At 40.6% G+C, this 22,985-nt stretch overlaps 1 protein-coding gene across 1 annotated transcript in view; it reads right to left on the bottom strand.

Moving 5' to 3' along the window:
• The window catches only part of hapln3 (hyaluronan and proteoglycan link protein 3), a 30,647-nt gene that overhangs the window by 5,164 nt on the left and 2,498 nt on the right, over window positions 1-22,985 (bottom strand). Inside the window, exons 2-4 of the mRNA XM_062963034.1 lie at window positions 17,900-18,048; window positions 14,385-14,753; window positions 3,479-3,781 (exon numbers count right to left, since the gene is read on the bottom strand). Of these exons, the coding sequence (XP_062819104.1) occupies window positions 3,479-3,781; window positions 14,385-14,753; window positions 17,900-18,048 (821 nt within the window). The remainder of the gene's footprint in view (window positions 1-3,478; window positions 3,782-14,384; window positions 14,754-17,899; window positions 18,049-22,985) is intronic.

Consider the following 22,985-nt stretch of genomic DNA (forward strand, 5'->3'; position numbering starts at 1 on the left):
CAGACATTATACTTCTTCACTGGGAATGGCCCCAAGTTGAGTTAGTTTTTCAAAATTCTTGCTTGGAAATCCATGCACATTTTCCTAATTTCAACAGTTGGATCCTCTTTTGATAATGCACACATTGGAACGCCAACTCCCCCGGCGCTTGTTTATGCGCTTTTATCAAACGCTAACACGTTTAGCCAAGCACTTTGAATTCTATGCAGTTCAAGGGAAGAAAAAGAAAGGCGTTTGGTAATCAAAAGACAGGCATTCACTTTCATTAATAGTCTCACAGATGAGTAACGGGATAAATGGGTTTTTTAAAGTCTATTAATGTCAACTTCTCTACTTAGTATAATGCAGAATGTGATGTTATTATGAGGCATGTCTTTGTAAACTGGCAAAACCAATCACTTCCAATATGTATGTTCTTTATGAATAACGTTTGCCAACTTAAGCAAACGAAGTGTGTTAAAGCACTGAGCTGCTGAACTTGCAGACCGAAAGGTCCCAGGTTCAAATCCTGGGAGCGGCAGGAGCGCCCGCTGTTAGCTCCAGCTTCTGCCAACCTAGCAGTTCGAAAACATGTAAATGTGAGTAGATCAATAGGTACTGCTCTGGCGGGAAGGTAACGGCTCTCCATGCAGTCATGCCTATGGCCACATGACCTTGGAGGTGTCTACGGACAACGCCGGCTCTTCGGCTTAGAAATGGAGATGAGCACCAACCCCCAGAGTCGGACACGGCTGGACTTAATGTCAGGGGAAACTTTTACCTTTACGGCCTCGTTTAGCTCATTTTAGGCTGAAGAAGGGGCTTAGAAAAGACAGGAATGACTTGCATATACTTCCAGCTGGTCTTAAAATGCCCCAAGGGTTGCCTTAAAGCATGGCAACATTGATCCACCCATACCTTAGCGGAGATTTTAATCATGAATTTTAAACTCACACCTTGCGTACACTATATTTTAATCTTTGTTCTGTGTGTGTATACATTTTAATATGTGCATTTCATATAATGTTTGAGGATTACTGTATATACTCGAGTATAAACCTAGTTTTTCAGCCTTTTTTTAAAGACTGAAAAAGCCTCCCTCGGCTTATACTCGGGTGAAGGTCCTGGTTGGCTTGTATTTGGGTCAGCTTATACTCACGAATATATGGTACATTTATTATTTTTCTCTATTATTATTGGTATTATTACATTTATTATTTTTCTCTATAATTCTTGCTACTATTACATTTACCTTACTCTATTTTTATTATTATTAATACATTTATTATTTCACTCTGATCTTATTATTACATTTACTATTTTACTCTATTTATTATTACATGTATTATTTTCCTGTATTTATTATTATTATTATTATTATTATTATTATTATTATTATTATTATTACATGTATTATTTTACTCTATTATTATCAAAAGGATACATAAGCACATTTACATTGAAGAAGATGAGAATAATGATTTAATCAGAGTTGGACAGTCTTATCTTAAATGCCGTTACCTTCCCGCCGGAGCAGTACCTATTCATCTACTCTGATTTGCATGTTTTTGATGTTCTGCCAGCCTGTTTATGTTGGATAAGTGAGACTCTACTGTATATTTATAATCTTATATTATGTGCTTAGAACTGGATTATATGAGGCCCCTTGTACACAGCTGGATAAAATGCAAACTGAAGTGGATTATATGGCAGTGTGGAGTCAAGATAAATGGGTAATATAGCTGTGTGGAAAATCTGTATTTTATAGGCAGTGTGAGACCTGACTCTGCCTGTCCCCTGGGCTGATTGGGTTGCTAGGAGACCAAGTGGGCGGAGCTTAGCCTTCTAACTGGCAGCAATTGGATAAAAACAATTATTCCTCTCCCTCTAATTCGGACTTTATTTTTCTTTTGTTTTTGTTGTACCAACCTAGAGGCATGGATGAGGGGTTGTGCTGTCAATTTTCAAGGTTGTGGGGTGTTTAGTTTTGTTGTTTTCTTGGTCGCCGGGATTCCATCACTCTTTTATATATATAGATGGATGCAAATATCTATGTCGAAGTTCAGCATATGCTGGGCAGTCAATCAAAAAATGTTAGATATCTTCCACTATTTGTTCTCCCCAGAGGTTTGGGAAGACAATTGTAGTGACTACATTTTGAATTAACTAGCATTTCCAAACAGTCTTCAAGACCAGGGGTCCCCAAACTAAGGCCCGGGGGCCAGATGCTGCCCTCCAAGGTCATTTACTTGGCCCCCGCCCTCAGTTTTATAATATAATATTTTTTATATCAGTTTTAATAATATACTATATTGTATATACATATAATATTGATAATAATCTTATGTTATACAATATAAAACTAATAATAATATCATATAATAATATTAATTATATGTTATATATTACATATTGTATAATAGTATAGTGGTATAGTTCAGTATAGTAATATATAATGCTAATATTGTGCTATGCTAATAATATAATATATTATTAGAGAGAGAGGGCCTTCTCCGCTGTGGCCCCCCGACTCTGGAACTCACTCCCGAGGGAGATTAGACAGGCCCCCACCCTCCTTGCCTTTCGAAAAAGCCTTAAAACCTGGCTTTTCCAGAGGGCCTTCGACGACTAATTTTTGGGGGTTGATTTGTCTGCCCATTTAATTTAATTAGAGAGTGTTCTGCCATGATTATCGATACCTTGCTGAGTACTTCTGCCACGAAGCTACAGAAGCCCTCTATTTCGGCCTAGAACTGTTTTATCTCCTTGTTTTTAACATGTGATGTATGTATTGATTGTATGACTGCTTTTCATGTTTGATTTTACAATGTGTAATTTGTCACTGTTTTTATTATTGTTGTGAGCCGCCCCGAGTCCCCTCGGGGAGATGGGGCGGGATATAAGAATAAATTTATTATTATTATTATTATTATTATTATTATTATTATTATTATTATTATATTACAGCTGCTCTGAATCCCCTTCGGGGTGAGAAGGGTGGGATATAAATGTAGTAAATAAATGCAGTAAATAAATAATTAATTTTAGACTTAGGCTCGGCCAAAGTCTGACATGACTTGAAGGCACACAACAACAACAACAACAATCCTAATTAATTTGACTATCTCATTGGCCAGTAGCAGGCCCACACTTTCCATTGAAATCCTAATAGGTTTATGTTGGTTAAAATTGTTTTCATTTTTAAATATTGTATTATTCTTTCGTTGTTGTTGTTGTTGCACTACAAATAAGACATGTGCAGTATGCATAGGAATTTGTTTGTTGTTTTTTTTTCAAATGATAATTCGGCCCCTCAAACAGTCTGAAGGATTGTGGACCGGCCCCCTGCTTAAAATGTTTGGGGACCCCTGTTCAAGACAATAGTCAATCCAGGATATTCCTAAACCATGGTCAACGTTCAGCCAAAACAAACCATCTCCCATCATCTTTCTTAAAGTAACCTGGTGGTTAAACTTAGTCTCTGGCCAGCCCAGCTCACCTTTCAGAGCGGATGAAAAGCAGAAGGCATCAAAGCGATGGAGGCTCTTGTGGCGTTCCCCATAGTTTCGGATGCCCGGGGCCAAGTCCTTCCCACCGCAAGGCTCCCGGGGAAGGGTGATGGGGTACTGGACGGTGCCATCCGCCAGCCAACCTGCGTTGCACCAGTCGAGGCCCTCCATCCAGGACTGAAAGAGCTGCTCAAAGGAAGCAAGGACCGCATCCTGCTCCTCACACGCCTTCTTAGCCTCATGGAAGTTGAACATGTAGCGTCCCTGGTGAGGCTGGAAAGGGAAGACCACTCCTAAACGGGAGGAAGAGGAGGAGGAGGAGTTTAAAACAGGAGTGGGCAATGTCTGCACCTGCAGGACTTTGTGAAACTGAGGCTCAATCTGTACTGCTTTATAAGCCACAAGGGTTGAATGAAAAGTAGGTTTTGACCTACAAAGCCCTAAATCAGGGGTCCCCAAACTAAGGCCCGGGGGCCGGATGCGGCCCTCCAAGGTCATTTATCTGGCCCCCGCCCTCAGTTTTATAATATAATATTTTATATCATTTTAATAATATTATATATTGTATATACATATAATATTGATAATAATACCATATAATAATATTAATTATATGTTATATATTACATATAATATTACAATATAGTGGTATAGTTCAATATAGTAATATATAATGTTAATATTGTGCTATGCTAATAATATAATATATTGTGTGTACATACAGCTGCTCTGAGTCTCCTTCAGGGTGAGAAGGGCAGGATATAAATGTAATAAATAAATGTAGTAAATGAATAAATAAATAATTTTAGACTTAGGCTCGCCCAAAGTCTGAAATGACTTGAAGGCACACAACAACAATAATCCTAATTCACTTGACTATCTCATTGGCCAGAAGCAGGCCCACACTTCCCATTGAAATCCTGATAGGTTTATGCTGGTTACAATTGTTTTCATTTTTAAATATAGTATTGTTCTTTCATTGTTGTTGTTTTGCACTACAAATAAGACATGTGCAGTGTGCATAAGGAATTTTTTTTTCTTTCTCCAAATGATAATTCAGCCCCTCCACAGTCTGAAGGATTGTGGACCGGCCCTCTGGTTTAAAAGTTTGAGGACCCCTGCCCTAAATGGTTCTGGCCCATCTTACCTGTCCGAACGTATTTCCCCCTATGAGCCTTATAGAACTCTTAGATCATCGGGGGAGACCCTGCTCTCGGTCCCACCAGCCTTGCAGGTAAGGCTGGTGGGAACGAGGGACAGGGCCTTCTCGGTGGTGGCTCCTCGGCTGTGGAACACCCTCCCCAGCAACATACGGCAGATACCAACTCTCCTAGGCTTCAGGAAAGCCTTAAAGACATGGTTGTGCACGCAAGCCTTTAATGAATGAGAACATGGACTTTACATGACCTGTACGAAGACTTGAGGATTCTGGATGAATGGATTTTAATCTTGGACATTCTTAAAATTTTATATAATGTGATTTTATTTTGTAATGGTACTTGTTTTATATGAACTGTTGTTTTGTAGATTTTTTATATGAATTGTTGTTTTTACATTGTTTTTAGCCATTGAATTTTTGCCTGTTTACTATAAGCCGCTTTGAGTCTCCTCGGAGAGAAAGGCAGGGTAAAAGTAATGTAAATAAATAAATAAATAAAATAGACTCTCCTTTACAGTTCCATTTGGCGGGAAGCCTTAGCATTGAACGGTTGTGTTGTTAAAGTGTGAAGTATGGAACCCTGCACAAACAGTTGGTCAATTTTTTTTTTCGTGTCAGGAGCAACCGGAGTTGCTTCTGGAGTGAGAGAATTGGCCGTCTGCAAGGACGTTGCCCAGGGGAAGCCCAGATGTTTTTACCATCCTTGTGGGAGGCTTCTCTCATGTCCCCACATGGAGCTGGAGCTGATAGAGGGAGCTCATCCGCACTCTCCCCGGGTGGGATTTGAACCTGGCAGCTTTCAGGTCAGCAACCCAACCTTCAAGTCACGAGGCTTTTATCCCCTAGGCCACCGGAGGCTCCAGTTGGTCAATGTGACTTCAGCAATGTGTAATCATTGAATTCTTGACCGCAGAAGGTGTCACCCCAAAGGAGAAAGGTGTCACCTTCATTCTCGTAACACGAGGGGAGTTCCTGGCAAATTTCAAGTCTGTGCGCTTTCATTTCAGGCATCAGCATCCTGGGTACCCATTGTGCACAGATCTTCCAATAGGCAAGCAAAGCAATAATGTGACCCACACGTTCCTGTGAAATGCCGATTATGCTTGAAATTTCTACCTGAGTGATACGACAATCGTCCTGAATCAATCTGTCAAGCTTTTGCTTGTGAAACCCAGTGGTTGCTGTCACAGGACGTCCAACTCTTTGTTTGTCGTGCAAGTCAGATGTTCCCACCTCAACATCTTTAAACTTACTTGCCCAACAACGCACAGGACTCACATCAACACAATCATCATAAACAGTTTGCATTCTCAGATGTATCTCCTTTGGGGTGACACCTTCCGCTGTCAAGAATTCAATGACAGCATGTTGCTTAAGTCGCATTGACCGACCGTCTGCGCAGGGTTCCATACTTCGTACTTTAACAACACAACCGTTCAATGCTAAGGCTTCCCCGTCTGCGCAGGGTTCCATACTTTGCACTTTAACAACACAACCGTTCAATGCTAAGGCTTCCCCATCTGCGCAGGGTTCCAAACTTCACACTTTAACAACACAACCGTTCAATGCTAAGGCTTCCCCGTCTGTGCAGGGTTCCATACTTTGCACTTTAACAACACAACCGTTCAATGATAAGGCTTCCCCATCTGCGCAGGGTTCCATACTTTGCACTTTAACAACACAACCGTTCAATGCTAAGGCTTCCCCATCTGCGCAGGGTTCCATACTTTGCACTTTAACAACACAACCGTTCAATGCTAAGGCTTCCCCATCTGCGCAGGGTTCCAAACTTCACACTTTAACAACACAACCGTTCAATGCTAAGGCTTCCCCGTCTGCGCAGGGTTCCATACTTCACACTTTAACAACACAACCGTTCAATGATAAGGCTTCCCCATCTGCGCAGGGTTCCATACTTTGCACTTTAACAACACAACCATTCAATGCTAAGGCTTCCCACCAAATGGAACTGTAGAGGAGAGTCTACTGAACAAGCCAAGACCTGCCGCAGACCAGGACTGCCATCTGTTCAGGAGTTACGAAGGTGGAGGCATTACTTTTCATTCAACCCTTGTAATTTTTGAATCCAGACCATCTACTTCAAACTGGATTGTATGACAGTGTAAATTCATATAATCTAGTTCAAGGCAGAGAATCTGGATTCAGAAACTGGATTATTAGGCAGTGCAGATCCAGCCTGATGTGTTTCAATTCCAATCGTTTCACAGCTTTCTTAGCCATGGATGTGGGGAAGTGCAATCCCATTTTTATCATCAGAAGTCAGTTCAATCATGCTTCCAAACCGGTTGAAATCACGCCTCCAAACTATACTTCACATGCTTCCTTTCTGGTGCATTTTACAAGGAAAAGTCACATCAAAACAAGTTATTTGCCTCCTGAAGTCTTTGTTTCCAAGCCAAAGTCCAGATATTCAGCTTTAAAAGTGGGAAGGACGATTGGTGCCATCGTGTGGCTCAGAAAGAAACACAAGCTGTAGTAGTAAAGCAACCCATCCAGGCTTCTCCTCTCCTTCTATCAGGAGATCAAAGTAACTTCTTGGCATACATCTCCATAGCCATCACTGCAATTTACGCAAAGGTCTATAGTGACACATTTTGACACAAAGTCGCTCTTTATGACAGTCTCCACAGCAACCATCCCAAAGTGAGTCCAAATATTATGGCAGTTCTCTTGATTCAGATTAGGAAATGATTTCTGGAGGATTTTCATTTCCACCAGGATCAGGTCTTTTGTAAAGAAATGGGTTTTAACTAGAGTTGTGCACGGAATTCGTTTCTACTCTGGCAGAAACCAGTGCAGGTGGTCCCAGTGGTGATGGGCACACTGGGTGCCGTGCCAAAAGATCTCAGCCGGCATTTGGAAACAATAGACATTGACAAAATCACGATCTGCCAACTGCAAAAGGCCACCCTACTGGGATCTGCGCGCATCATCCGAAAATACATCACACAGTCCTAGACACTTGGGAAGTGTTCGACTTGTGATTTTGTGATATGAAATCCAGCATATCTATCTTGTTTGCTGTGTCATAATAAAATAATAATATAAAAAAAACTTTATTTATACCCCGCCACCATCTCCCCATGGGGACTCGGGGCGGCTCACATGGGGCAAGGCCCAATCAACACAATTTACAAAAAAACCCAGCATAAATACATTGAACAATATACAAAAAAAACACACAGTAAGACAATAAAACAAGGGTTAATACAGCAGTAATAATATCAATCAACCACCAAGTACAATTCAGTCGACTTCATTGGTGGGTGGGACTATCTATATATATAAACTAGCTGTGCCCAGCCACGCGTTGCTGTGGTGAAGTATGGTGGTATGGGAAATAAAGTATTGATGTGGGCAAAATGTCAGAAGAGAATACTTCTGGAACATGGCCACACAGCCCGAAAGACATACAGCAACCCTGTGATCCCAGGCATGAAAGCCTTCGACAACATATTGAGGAATTGGTGGTAGTTAAGGTAAAGGGTAAAGCTTTTCCCCTGACATTAAGTCCATTATAAATGGGTTATATAGCTGCGTGGAAGAGCCTTGAGTCTACACTGCCATATAATCCAGTTAAAATCAGATAATCTGTATTTTATAGGCAGTGTGGAAGAGGCCTGAGGCCTAACTCTGCCTGTCCCCTGGGCTGAGTGGGTTGCTAGGAGACCAAGTGGGCAGAGCTTAGCCTTCTAATTGGCAGCAATTGGAATAAAAACAATTATTCCTCTCCCTCTAATTAGGACTTTATTTTTCTTTTCTTTTTGTTATATGAACGTAGAGGCATGGATGAGGGGTTGTGCTGCCAAGTTTAGTGTTTCTGGGATGTGTAGTTTTGTCCTAGGCCGAAATTTCATTATCCTTTTATATATATAGAAGGGTAATGGAATCACGGCACCCGACAAAACAACTAAACGCCCCACAACCTCGAAAATTGACAGCACAACCTCTCATCCACGCCTCTATGTTCATACAACAAAAAGAAAAGAAAAATAAAGTCCGAGCCATAGCAACGCGTGGCCGGGCACAGCTAGTATTTTATATTTTAACTATGTTGACTGGGCTTGTCCCCATGTAAGGCGCCCTGAGTCCCTTCGGGGAGATGGAGGCAGGGCTGTGGCGCAGGCTGGTTAGCAGCTAGCTGCAACCAATCACTCTGACCAAGAGGTCATGAGTTCGAGGCCTGCCTGTGCCTGCGTCTGTCTCTGTTCTATGTTATGGCATTGAATGTTTGCCTTATATGTGCAATGTGATCCACCCTGAGTCCCCTTCGGGGTGAGAAGGGCGGAATATAAATACTGTAAATAAATACAAAAATAAAGTTATTGAAGTTATTATAGTTCACCCACAACGTTATGCATTTTGTACAATTAAAAATTGACATTTTCAAATAACCTGGGCAACGCCGGGTACCCAAACTACGATATTATAATGATACAAAGTTATCACATTAATATTTGTGCATTTGCAAGCTTTTCAACTATTTCCACTTTTTTACGGTGCTCTGGCCTCTAACCCATGTAATAAACAGGGAATGTACACTGTAATAGACTAGGACAGAATTAGTCTCAGCCGGAAATCTTTAACCGTGTAACCTTTCTGGACTGTCAATTCCTATTACTTTAGAGAACAGAAACCAACAGGAACTCCAGAAGTCTTACTCCTGCTTGAAATCTCTATTACTATAAACTGCATCTACTGTTGGTTGAATATCTTGGACTAAGATCATGTCCTCAAATCCTGTCTCTAGGCTTCTGCTTCCACCTGCTGCTTGATATGTTTATTGCAACACAGACCAGTTGCTGATATTGAACTTACTGGAATACTCTTTAATCCCCAGTGGGAACCACACTTGCTTCACATGTGTATTGCATACCTGAACTAACGGTCACTATAAAGGCAAAGGTACCGTATATACTCGAAGATAAGACGAGTCAAGCCGGCAGTGGAGCCTGGAGGCCTTTGCTTGCAATATATGGCATATTTATCTCTCATCTTCCACTCCCTTATCAGTGTTTACTTTTCCAAAGCCTCCCTTGCTCTTAACCAAAGGAATGTTTTGAAAAGGTAAAGAAGCCCTTGCAAGTCATGAAGAAGAATATATATATATATATATATATATATATATATATATATATATACACACACCCATTAATCTTATAAAAGCATTTTCCCCTGAAATATATGTTAATCTTTGCTACAGATATATAAGCATTTCCCCCTGCAAGCCTTTGCAATCCCTATGGACCTTTATATTTCTGTCTATCTATCTATCTACATTAATTTTATATATGAATTTCCCCCTCATATGTTTGCAAGTCTTTGCAAATCCTATACAGATATAATTATCTATATACAGAGAGATGTCTAGATAGATAGATATGAATATAGATATATAGGGCTTGTAAATATTGCAGGGGAAATACACACACACACACATAGAGAGAATTCTAGATAGATATAAACATAAATATATGGGGCTTGCAGATATTGCAGGAGGAAAATGCACATATTTGCAAACATTTGCAAACATTTCAGGGGGAAATGCATATGTGAAATTAGTATATATAATTATAAATCTATATCTAGCTCTGCATTGTTTATATAGGCATTGAATGCTTGCCTGTTACTATGTTGGAAGCTGGCCTGAGTCCCCATGGGGAGATAGGACAAGGTACAAATGAAGTTTTTATTATTATTATTATTATTATTATTATTATTATTAAGTTACTAGCCAGTTTTGTGAGTTTTGGTTGTTTAGTTTCGTTGTTTAACTTAAAGCAGAAACTAACAGAACTCAGGAGGTTTATCAACCCTTTCTTCCATGCACAGTTATAGAGGCGATTGTTTGGGAAATCTAGAGTGTGTTTCCCACAATGGCAATGCTGTATGACTGTGGGATTTGGTAGCAGACACGTGGAATTCCTAAATATTTTAGCTTATGTTTAAGAGGGGAAATTGATGCCATGTGTTGTGATTCAGCAGCAGTGCCAGAGTTAAAATGATGAAGGGGATTTTGGTTTACAGATGCAGGTGTCAGATGATGGGATGCAAGATGAATTTCAAGATGACGCCGTGGGGAATTATGGAATTCAGACACAGGCTGGTTCAGAAGTGCAGCCTGTGGATGAACTCCTGATGCAGCCTGTCACAGATGTGAACCAAGGAAAGATTCCCATGGGAAATAATGAGCTTGATCTGTCTCAGGCTCACGTTCAGGTGCAAGATAATGATAATGAGCTGTTTGGCCTTGACGGTCAGACCGAGTCTGAAGCCCTGTTGCTCTCTCGGAATGATAGTTTACAATGGAAAGGAATGCCACAGCGAAGTCTCAGATTAGCTGGGAAACGGGAGGCCACTGAAGGGAAAAGAAATGCATTTTTGGGTTGCTTTTAAAAACAGTGTGTTGAGAGGCAAATCTCTGTCAAAGCAAATCCTCGCTTCATCAGGGTGGATGATCTTCATGCCACTTCTGCTTTGGGAATTCTCCTGTTCGTGAATCCTTGTAACCTATGGACTATTGTATCTTTGGGATTGGACTATTGCTTCTTGTCTATGGATTATTGGATTTATTGACTCTATTCTTGACAGCTACCTTTGGAACGATATTTCTGCCTGCTTTGATACTATATATATATACTAGCTGTGCCCGGCCATGCATTGCTGTGGCATTGTCTGGTGGTGGTGGTGAGAAATTGTTGAGGTAGTGGTGGTATTCCTTCTACCATGCAGGAGGACACAATCCAAGCACTCCTGACAGATGGCCATCCAGCCTCTACATAATAATGATTATGATGATGATAATAATGATAATAATAATAATAATAATAATAATAATAATAATAATAATAGCATAGAATCCAAGAGTTTGCAGAGACCCCTAAGGGCCATCCAGCCCAATCTTTTCTACTATGCAGCAGGACACAATCCAAGCATTCACAACGCATGGACAATGTATAAAAACTATACACTACTACACAGGGACATAGACCCCCCTCTACCCTCACCACTTACACAGTACACAAACAACCAAATTCATACCAAACATAAATACAACCATACAACAGACATTCAATACCACCACTACCTCAACAAGTTCTCACCAACGCCACCAGACAATGCCACAGCAACGCTGGGCATAGCTAATAAGATTATAAATGGGTAATATAGCTGTGTGGAAGGGCCTTGAGTCTACACTGCCATATAATCTAGTTAAAATCAGATAATCTGTATCTTATTGGCAGTGTGGAAGAGGCCTGAGGCCTAACTGTGCCTGTCCCCTGGGCTGAGTAGGTTGCTAGGAGACCAAGTGGGCGGAGCTTAGCCTTCTAACTGGCAGCAATTGGATAAAAACAATTCTTCCTCTCCCTCTAATTAGGACTTTATTTTTCTTTTCTTTTTGTTGTATCTTACTGGAGCCGTGGATGATGGGTTGTGTTGTCAAATTTCGAGGTTGGGCGGCCTGTAGTTTTGTTGTATTGTGGGTTGCCGTGATGCCATCACTCATTTTTATATATATATATATATATATATATATATATATATATATTCTGCTTTTGCTCAATAAAATTACATTAGACTATCTACTGTGTGCGGCCTGGTGTCTACAGCAAGGTGAACTATTCTGAGGTGCGACACCATGCACATATCAGCCTCACATAAGGGTCAAAAGGGAAAGTCCCATTTTCAGATGCAGGTGAGACCTGCTATTATTACACATTCCCATTAACGATCATCTGCAAGCAGTGCAGGGAAGGTTGCTGAACCGTACTTTAAAAGAATCCTGGCCTTGAATCCTGGTTCCAATACAGACAACTCAAAGAACTTTTTAATAAAGATAAACTAACAGGCTTTATGGAGAAAGAATCTATTTGGGACAAGATAATTCACTTAGAAAAGAAAGAAACGGCAAGAATATATAAAGTATTATTGGAATGGTCAACGGAAACAGAAACTCTAAAAGACTGTATGATCAAATGGGCCTCTAACATAGGCCACCCGATAAAAATGGAAGACTGGGAAAGAAATTGGAATAAAAGATTAAAATATACATATGCATATGAACTAAAAGAGAACTAGTATAAAATGATGTACCATTGGTACCTCACACCACAAAAACTGGCAAGATGTTATAACAATTTACAAAATAACTGTTGGAAGTGTGAAACTCAGGAGGGATCCTTTTTCCATATGTGGTGGACTTGTAAAATTGCAAAAAAACGTTTTGGACAAAAATTCATGGGAAAATTCAAGAAATATTAGGAATAAAATTCCAAATGAAACCAGAATATTTCCTTTTAGGAATGCCAGATTTTGAAATGGATCCAAGAAAAGATATACTATTTAATTATCTGGTGACAGCAGCTAGAATGATCTATGCTAAAAACTGGAAATTGAAAGAAGCTCCCCAGATAGAGGATTGGTTTTTGAAAATATTAGACATTATGAATATGGACAATTTAACACAATACCTTAAAAGAAACCAAAATATACAAAAAAAAAATCAGCTGACTGGACTTTCTTGAAAGAATACTTTAAATAAGACAAGAAGAAATCCAGATTCCCAACAATAAAAATAGCATGAGTATTTGGGCAGAGGTATTTTGTTTTTAAGAAAAGAAATTTATATTTCTATGTAAATATACTAGCTGTGCCCAGCCACGCGTTGCTGTGGTGTTGTCTGGTGGTGGTGGTGAAAAATTGTTGAGGTAGTGGTGGTATTGAATGTCTGTTGTATGGTTGTCTTTATGTTTAGTATGCACACTGAAGTGGATTATATGGCAGTGTGGAGTCAAGATAATCCAGTTCAAAGCAGATAATATAAGATTCTAAATGGGTTATATAGCTGTGTGGAAGGGCCTTGAGCCTACATTGCCATATAATCCAGTTAAAATCTGATAATCTGTGGAAGAGGCCTAAGTGAGGCCTAACTGTGCCTGTCCCCTGGGCTGAGTAGGTTGCTAGGAGACCAAGTGGGCAGAGCTTAGCCTTCTAACTGGCAGCAATTGGATAAAAACAATTATTCCTCTCCCTCTAATTAAGACTTTATTTTTCTTTTCTTTTTGTTGTATGAACGTAGAGGCATGGATGAGGGGTTGTGCCGCCAAGTTTAGTGTTTCTGGGATGTGTATTAATTATTGTATTAATTTTTTTAGTGTTTTTAATTATTTTTAGTGTTTTTTATTATTTTTTATTGGATTGCTAGGAGACCAAGTTGGAGGAGCTTAGCCTTCTAACTGGCAGCAATTGGATAAAAACTATTATTCCTCTCCCTCTAATTAGGACTTTATTTTTCTTTTCTTTTTGTTGTATCAACCTAGAGCCGCAGATGATGGGTTGTGTTGTCAAATTTCGAGGTTGGGGGGCCTGTAGTTTTGTTGTTTTGTCCGCTGCCCTGATGCCATCACTCTTTTATATATAGAGATGGACATTTGATGTAAAAGATCGGAAGCTGACAATTTCCCCCCTCTTTTTTTTCTCTCCTCTTTGTAATATTTCCTTGTTATTCTCCTACTTTTCTTTACCACTTACGTTCTCCCACTTTCAATGTAAAGAAAAATATAATCGTTACAGATTTGTAACTATACATGTACAATTGTTCTGGTTTTTTTAAAAAATTGTATTCCACAAATTTTAATCAAAATGAATTTAAAAAAAAAAAAAAGAATCCTGGCCTTGAGAAAACTTGGACTTTGTCGCAGCATCGCACCACTCACCTTGCAGCTCGAGATCCACGGTCCCGCTCTCATCTTCCAGCCCGTCAATGACCTCGCAGCGGTACTTCCCCGCGTCGCGCAAGCGCAGGTCACCGATCACCAGGGACACTTCGTGGGGAGCGGAGCGCTGGAGGCGAGTGCGCCCTCGGAAGTCACCAAAGCTGCGATGCTTCAACCCCGAAGAAACCAGCACATCCGCGTCCCTGGTGCTGTCCTCCTTCAGCTTGGACCACTTGATGCGGATCATGCGCGGGGCATCCAGTTTGGGCAAGTAGTAGTAACGGCAAGGCAGTGTGACGTTGGCGCCGCGGAGGGAGAAGACGGCATCCTGCGATGTCTCGACCATCAGCCTCGCACCATTAAAGTGAACTGGGAGGCAGAGGCAGCAGAAGTCGGAGTGGCCAAAGCGCAGGGGGGAAAAACACAAAGTTACAAACATATTCTAATCCAGGGGTCCTCAAACTTTTAAAGCAGAGGGCCGGTCCACAATCCTTCAGACTGTGGAGGGGCCGAATTATTATTATTTTTTAAATGAACAAATTCCTATGCACACTGCACGTGTCTTATTTGAAAGAACAATACAATACCCTGTTTCCTCGAAAATAAGACATCCCCAAAAAATAAGACCTAGCAGAGGTTTTGCTGAATTGCTAAATATAAGGCCTCCCCCGAAAGTAAGACCTAGCAAAGTTTTTGTTTGGAAGCATGCCCGGCGCTCGCCAAACAAAACACCATAGCATGCAGGATTGGTAAATGTACATACCAGTTGTACATGGAAATAATGTTAGTAACATGAAATTCTTGACAGAAGTCAGAGTTTGTCTGGTTTGGTTATGTTGGTTTGTGATGACAACTACTGTACAGTATATAATTGTTCATTTTGTTGTTCAACACTAAATGTGAATTCTTCTTCATGGAAAAATAAGACATCCCCTGAAAATAAGACCTAGCACATCTTTGGGAGCAAAAAATAATATAAGTCACTGTCTTAGTTTCGGGGAAACATGGTATTTAAAAATGAAAACAATTGTAGCCAACACAAACCTATCAGGATTTTAATGGGAAGTGTGGGCCTACTTCTGGCCAATGAGATAGTCAGGTTAATTAGGATTGTTGTTGTGTGCCTTCAAGTCATTTCAGACTTTGGGTGAGCTTAAGTCTAAAAATATTTATTTATTCATTTACTACATTTATTGACTACATTTATATCCCGCCCTTCTCATCCCGAAGGGGACTCTGAGCAGCTGTATGTACATACAATATATTATATTATTAGCATAGCACAATATTAGCATTATATATTACTACTAGCTGTGCCCGGCCACGCGTTGCTGTGGCGAAGTCTGGTGGTCTGGGAAATAAAGTATTGAGGAATTGGTGGTAGTTAAGGTCAAGGGTAAAGGTTTTCCCCAGACATTAAGTCCAGTCGTGTCTGACTCTGGAGGTTGGTGCTCATCTCCATTTCTAAGCCGAAGAGCCGGCGTTGTCCGTAGACTCCTCCAAGGTCATGTGGGATGACTACATGGAGCGGCGTTACCTTCCCGCCGGAGCAGTACCTATTGATGCACTCACATTTGCATGTTTTCGAACTTCTGGGTTGGCAGAAGCTGGGGCTAACAGTGGGGGCTCTCTCCGCTCCCCCAATTCAAACCTGTGGCCTTTCGGTCCAGAAGTTCAGCAGCTCAGCGCTTTAACACGCTGTGCCATCAGGGGATATTATTTCCTAAAGGTAGTGAATATACAATATTTCTGATTGGGTTTTTTTGTTTGTTGGAGGCAAGTATGAATGCTGCAATTAGGAAAAATGATTAGGATGTAATGGCCTTGCAGCTTTAAAGCCTGGCTGCTTCCTCCCTGAATGAATTTTTTGTTGGGAGGTGTTAGCTGGCCCTGATTGTTTCCTGTCTGGAATTCCCTTGTTTTCAGAGTGGTGTTGTTTGCGATATTTTATGTGCTTCTACTGTCTGTGGCCCTGAGAAAACAGAGGATTTTCCAGACTTTGATGATGGGAATACTTTGTTGGGAGGTGTTAGCTGGCCCTGATTGTTTCCTGTCTGGAATTCCCTTGTTTTCAGAGTGGTATTGTTTGCGATATTTTATGTGCTTCTACTGTCTGTGGCCCTGAGAAAACAGGATTCGCCAGACTTTGATGATGGGAATACTTTGTTGGGAGGTGTTAGCTGGCCCTGATTGTTTCCTGTGTGGAATTCCCCTGTTTATTTACTGTCCTGGTTTTAGAGATTATATTGTTCTGCATTATTCTATCCCAGTAATTATTTCATATTAAAGAAGAATCTCACTTATCCAACATTCACTTATATAATGTTCTGGATTATCCAACTCAGTCTGCCTTTTCATAATCAATGTTTTTGTAGTCAGTGTTTTAAATTCATTGTGATATTTTAGTGGTAAATTTGTAAATACAGTACAGTAGAGTCTCACTTATCCAACATAAATGGGCCGGCAGAACGTTGGATAAGCGAATATGTTGGATAATGAGGAATTAAGGATAACCCTATTAAACATCAAATTAAGTTATGATTTTACAAATTAAGCACCAAAACATCATGTTAGACAACAAATTTGTCAGAAAAAGTAGTTCAGTACACAGTAATGCTATATAGTAATTACTGTATTTATGAATTTAGCACCAAAATATCACGATATATTGAAAGCATTGACTACAAAAATGCGTTGGATAATCCAGAACGTTGGATAAGCGAGTGTTGGATAAGTGAGACTCTACTGTAAATACTACATAGCATTACTGCGCATGGAACTACTTTTTCTGTCAAATTTGTTGTATAATATGATGTTTTGGTGCTTAATTTGTATAACGATTACCTAATTTGATGTTTAATTGACTTTTCCTGAATCCCTTCTTATTATCCAACATATTCACTTATCCTGCCGGCCTGTTTACGTTGGATAAGTGAGACTCTACTGTATATTTCTAATCTTATATTATCTGCTCAGAACTGGATTATATGAGGCTCCTTCTTCACAGGTGTATAAAATGCACACTGAAGTGGATTATATGGCAGTGTGGAGTCAAGATAATCCAGTGCAAAGCAGATAATATAAGATTATAAATGGGTTATATAGCTGTGTTGAAGGGCCTTGAGTCTACACTGCCATATAATCCAGTGCAAATTAGATAATCTAATTGTTGGATAAGTGAGACTCTACTGTATATACCATTCTTATAGCATTTGATATAGATATATGTGCCCTATCGATATTGTGACACATTCTGCTGTCAAGAATTCAATGACTGCACGTTGCTTAAGTCGCATTGAGCGACCATCTGCGCAGGGTTCCATACTTCGCACTTTAACAATACAACCGTTCAATGCTAAGGCTTCCCGCCAAATGGAAGTGTAGAGGAGAGTCTAGTGAACAAGCCATACCTGCCGCAGACCAGGACTGCCATCTGTTGAGGAGTCACGAAGGTGGAGGCATTACTCATATAATCAAACAGATAGTCTAGCACAGAACCCCTACACACCGCTTACCTTCTCCGTTGCCATCGCCTTTGTCATTCATCACTCGGTCATAATAGAAACCATTGTAGAAAGGGAGGCCGCAGTAGCTGCTGCCAGTCTGCAGCAGCATCACAACCAGAGGGATGAGCATCACTTGCAGGAGATGCCAGGAGGAGACTCTGTCGGTGAAAGGAAAAAGAAATGGGTTATGTCTTGAAGGCCTCTCTCTTTGACATCTCAGCCCACCGGGGCCCCATGTCAACCCTCATTGGATGAACACATTTAAAAGTTAAGGAATATTAGACATACTACTGACCCAGGAAACCTAAGACAGGAGAGTGCAGCTCTGAAAGTTGCTCATTCATAGTCAGCATCTAGTGCAGGGGTCCTCAAACTTTTTAAGCTGAGGGCCGGTCCACAATCCTTCAGACTGTTGAGGGGCCGGATTATCATTTGAAAAAAAAATACAAACAAATTCCGATGCACACTGCACATGTCTTATTTGTAGTGCAAAAACAACAACAACAAGAACAATGAAAGAACAATACAATATTTAAAAATAAAAATTTTAACCAACATACATTTATCAGGATTTCAATGGGAAGTATAGTCCTGCTTCTGGCCAATGAGATAGTCAAGTTAATTAGGGTTGTTGTTGTTGTTGTTGTTGTGTGCCTTCAAGTCATTTCAGACTTTGGGCGAGCCTAAGTCTAAAATTTATTTATTTATTATTTATTTATTTACTGTATTTATTTACTACATTTGTATCACACCCTTCTCACCCCAAAGGGGACTCAGAGTGGATTACAAATTATATGTACATACAATATGTTATATTATTAGCATAGCACAATATTAGCATTATATATTACTATATTGAACTATACCACTATACTGTAATATTATTAGTAATATTATATGTAATATAGAATATATAATTACTATTATTATATGGTATTATTATTAGTGTTATATTGTACTACATTATAATATTATTATCAATATTATATGTATATGCAATATATTATATTATAAAACTGAGGGCAGGGGCCAGGTAAATGACCTTGGAGGGCCTCATCTGGCCCCCGGGCCTTAGTTTGGGGACCCCTGATCTAGTGTGTGTATGTGTGTCTATGTGCCTTCAAGTCATCTGTTAACTTATGGCAAACCCATGAATTTCTTAAAGGTAAAGGTAAAGATGCTTTTATTGTACAGTATTTGGGATGAGACTAAAACTAAAAAAATTCTTTGCAAACCCCTGACTAACCAGCAGAGAGCGCCTTAAACCTCTTGCAAGCTCTTTTTGCCCAAGGAATCTGACGGATTGGCCTAGTTGGCTAGACAAAGTTTACAACCTCTCTTTGAAGGTGTCATTACCCTTGTGTGTGTTTAAAAGGATTAAGAGCTCGCCTAAGACACAATATTTTTTCCTTCCCTTCTTCCAGTGAAAAACATCCAATCATTACTACACATTCCAGAAATTCAGGCACTCAACTCCACACTTTCCGGGCTCTCGAGGTTACTCTTTCAGCCACTCCCATCCCATGCTGCCCTCCAGATGTGATGGACATGGACAACAACTCCTCGGCTAGCACACATCCAAGCCAACACATCCAAAGGATGCAAAAAAGATGTCCATCTTGGATAATAATGAATTTATTACCCGCCTCTCCCTGAGGCTCCCCTGAGGTGGGATACAAAATCATTAAAACAAAACGCTATTAAAGGACATACAACAAAATAAACAGAGTTAAAATACAAGTAAAAATCCATTGATGAAGTGTATGCATTTGGGCCGGGATTTAGCACAGTAAGTGGCAATCAATCTTGCCAAACGGAAGGTTGAGAATTTGAAGCCTGGGTCAGGGTGAGCTCCTGACCTTTAGCCCAGCTTCTGTCTACCTAGAAGTTTGAAAACAAATGTGAGTAGATAAATAGGAACCGCATTAAAACGGAGAGGTAAAAAAAAACTAGATGCTTACAGGCTAAGAAAGCATTTCTTTGTCCTTGAGCTCCCACACATTTACCAGCTATCCTAAGGGAACGTCTGGGATGATGAACTCTTAACCTTGACCTTGTCTCCTTATCTAAGGAAGACTCCTCTGGCTCGCTGCCAGAGCTACCTGGGACTTGTTGATGTTCTTGCCCTTGTCCTGCCAGCCTCTCAGCAGGAAGATTGCCTGAAATGAATGCCTCTCTTATATTAAAAAAAACCTTTTCTTTCCAAGGCAGTCTCTCCAATTCTTCCATTCACCCAATGTTTCCCCTTATGGGAGCCCTGCAAGGTAGACTGTCCTGAGAGAGCAACTGGCCCGAGTGAGTTTCGGAGGCTTTGAACTTGCCCTTCTGTGGTTTGCATCTGTCCTAAACAAAGGCACTTTGCATTCAGAGTTGGCAGATACCAGGCAATGAACAGATATTTGAGGGAAGCATTTCCAGATTATGTGAGATATTTTTAAAGATGAAGTTGAAGCTTGCCCAGCATCTTGCATCTAAAAATAATTAAATGGCAAACGAGGAACGGTATACCTTGGACCAGGGGTCTCCGGTGGCGCAGTGTGTTAAAGCGCTGAGCTGCTGAACTTGCGGACCAAAAGGTCACAGGTTCGAATCTGGAGCGGGGTGAGCTCCCATTATTAGCCCCAGCTTCTGCCAATCTGGCAGTTCAAAAACATGCAAATGTGAGTAGATCAATAGGTACCGCTCCGGCAGGAAGGTAACGGTGCTCCATGCTAGTGGCCACATGACCTTGGAGGTGTCTACGGACAATGCCGGCTCTTTGGCTTAGAAATGGAGATAAGCACTGTAAAGAAGTAAAGAATTTGGTCATTTTGAGTCAATTTTAAAATAAGTTTGGTGACTTATTTTAAGGTAGTCTGTTTCCAGATAAGGGACAGATGGTCTGTGTTTGTAATTCACAGGGTGAAAGCAGTATAGAAAGAAGTGGAGAAAGGAGTGATATTTTAGGAAGCTTAAATCACCTCATTCTGTTGTTGCAATTGTTAAGGAAAGTGCCTCTAAGTGAGAATTGTATCCATTAAGCTTGTGCCTGAATAAACTTGTTGTTGTTCTCTCAAACATCTCAGTCTCTGTCATACATACACACATCAAGAATAAAAAAGAAGAAAAATAAAAGTCTCCTCTCTAAGTAGCTAGTGGCTACGTATTCCTATAGTGGTGGCAACAATTGATGATCCCCTTTGTAATTTGGTGGCAGCATTATAAAACCTCTATAATTTGGTGGCAGCTTTTAAATAAAAACATCTTTCTCTTTCTCATTCACCAAACTTACAGTGATGCCCTTGCAGCCTCTCCAGGCATGAAGCAGTGCTTATTCTTTCGTTCGCTCTCTCCTATCTAAACAAGCTGAAGTTTCCTTTGCAATCTCTCTTGCTATCTAAACAAAACCACCGACTCCTCAAAAACACTTGCTCCATTCAATGGGCTTGCATAAATCTCAGTCGCAACAGGGTTGGCCATAACACCTTCCCTTTCCGAGGAACCATCTGCCACAAAAGTCTCATTGTTAACTGATGCCTTTCATTTTACAGCTCAATTGTTGATATGAGCTGGTTAAAGCCTCGGATGGCACTGTGTGTTAAAGTGCTGAGCTGCTGAACTTGCAGACCAAAAGGTCACAGGTTCGAATCTAGGTGGCGGAGTGAGCGCCCACTGTTAGCTCCAGCTTCTGCCAACCTAGCAGTTTGAAAACATGCAAGTGTGAGTAGATCAATAGGTACCACTCCTGCGGGAAGGTAACGGTGCTCCATGCAGTCTGTCAGAGTAATTTTAAGCAGCGTAGCAGCAGTTGGATGGAATCAGTGGAACGCTGAACGAAGAGACATCAGAGACAATGGTAAAACTATATACAAGTTTTACTGAAAGCAGTAATAAAGACAAACAGACTTGCAGACGATGGACACAGGACTTGACTCTCAGCAGACAGCACTCGACTCAACTCAGAACAGAACAGATCAGATCTGATCTGATGCAATCAGCAATGCACACACACTTGTGTCTGGACACTCCCTGGTTCCAGCCACACATCAAGGACATCACAGCTTCTTAGTAATTAACTCTTTCCAGACTATGTTACACTCTGGATGATGCAATCAGTATGCAATACAGGCAAGACACAAATTTCATTTAAACACTACCAGTACACAAATCCCACATTAACACAGTCATGCCGGGCACATGGCCTTAGAGGTGTCTATGGACAACGCCGGCTCTTCTATCTATATATATAAAAGAGTGATGGCATCACGGCAGTGGACAAAACAACAAAAGTAAACACCCCACAACCTCGAAAATTGACAGCACAACCCCTCATCCATGCCTCTAGGTTGATACAACAAAAAGACAAGAAAAATAAAGTCCTAATTAGAGGGAGAGGAATAATTGTTTTTATCCAATTGCTGCCAGTTAGAAGGCTAAGCTCTGCTCACTTGGTCTCCTAGTAACCCACTCAGCCCAGGGGACCCTTTACCTTAACTACCACCAATTCCTCAATACTTTATTTCCCATACCACCATACTTCGCCACAGCAACGCGTGGCCGGGCACAGCTAGTTGGCTTATAAATGGAGACAGCAACAACCCCCAGAGTCAGACACAACTGAATTTAACGTTTTACCTTTACTATAAAAAGGGGAGAAGATGCAGAGATGTGTTCTGTGACCAAGGAAAACCCCATTCAGGGTCTATTTGGAGGGAGTGGTTGTGTAATCAGCCTACAAAACGTTCCAGCTATCAATGCATGGATTCCGTTAATTTCCCTACAAAGAACAAGGATTTACAGATTCCACAGGATGCAGGAGGGGAGAATCCTCTCTACCTAGTCAAAGCATGCCAGTGCTTGAAATCTGGTTCTCAGAACACATTAGTTCCTCCAGTGAGTTGTACAGTACAAAGAATTTCATTGGTAACGAAACCAAACCAAACCTGAACTCTCCCTAGAAGCCCAGGTGTCTAAACTGAGATGGATGAACTTTGGAGAAGACAGCCGTCCTGAGTCCCTTCGGGGAGATGGTGGCAGGATAGAAAAATAAAGTATTGTTATTATTATTTTATTATGACACAGCAAACAAGATAGATGTGCTGGATTTCGTATCACA

The sequence above is a fragment of the Anolis carolinensis genome, unplaced genomic scaffold (genome assembly GCF_035594765.1).
Source record: "Anolis carolinensis isolate JA03-04 unplaced genomic scaffold, rAnoCar3.1.pri scaffold_11, whole genome shotgun sequence".
Taxonomy (NCBI): Eukaryota; Metazoa; Chordata; class Lepidosauria; order Squamata; family Dactyloidae; genus Anolis; species Anolis carolinensis.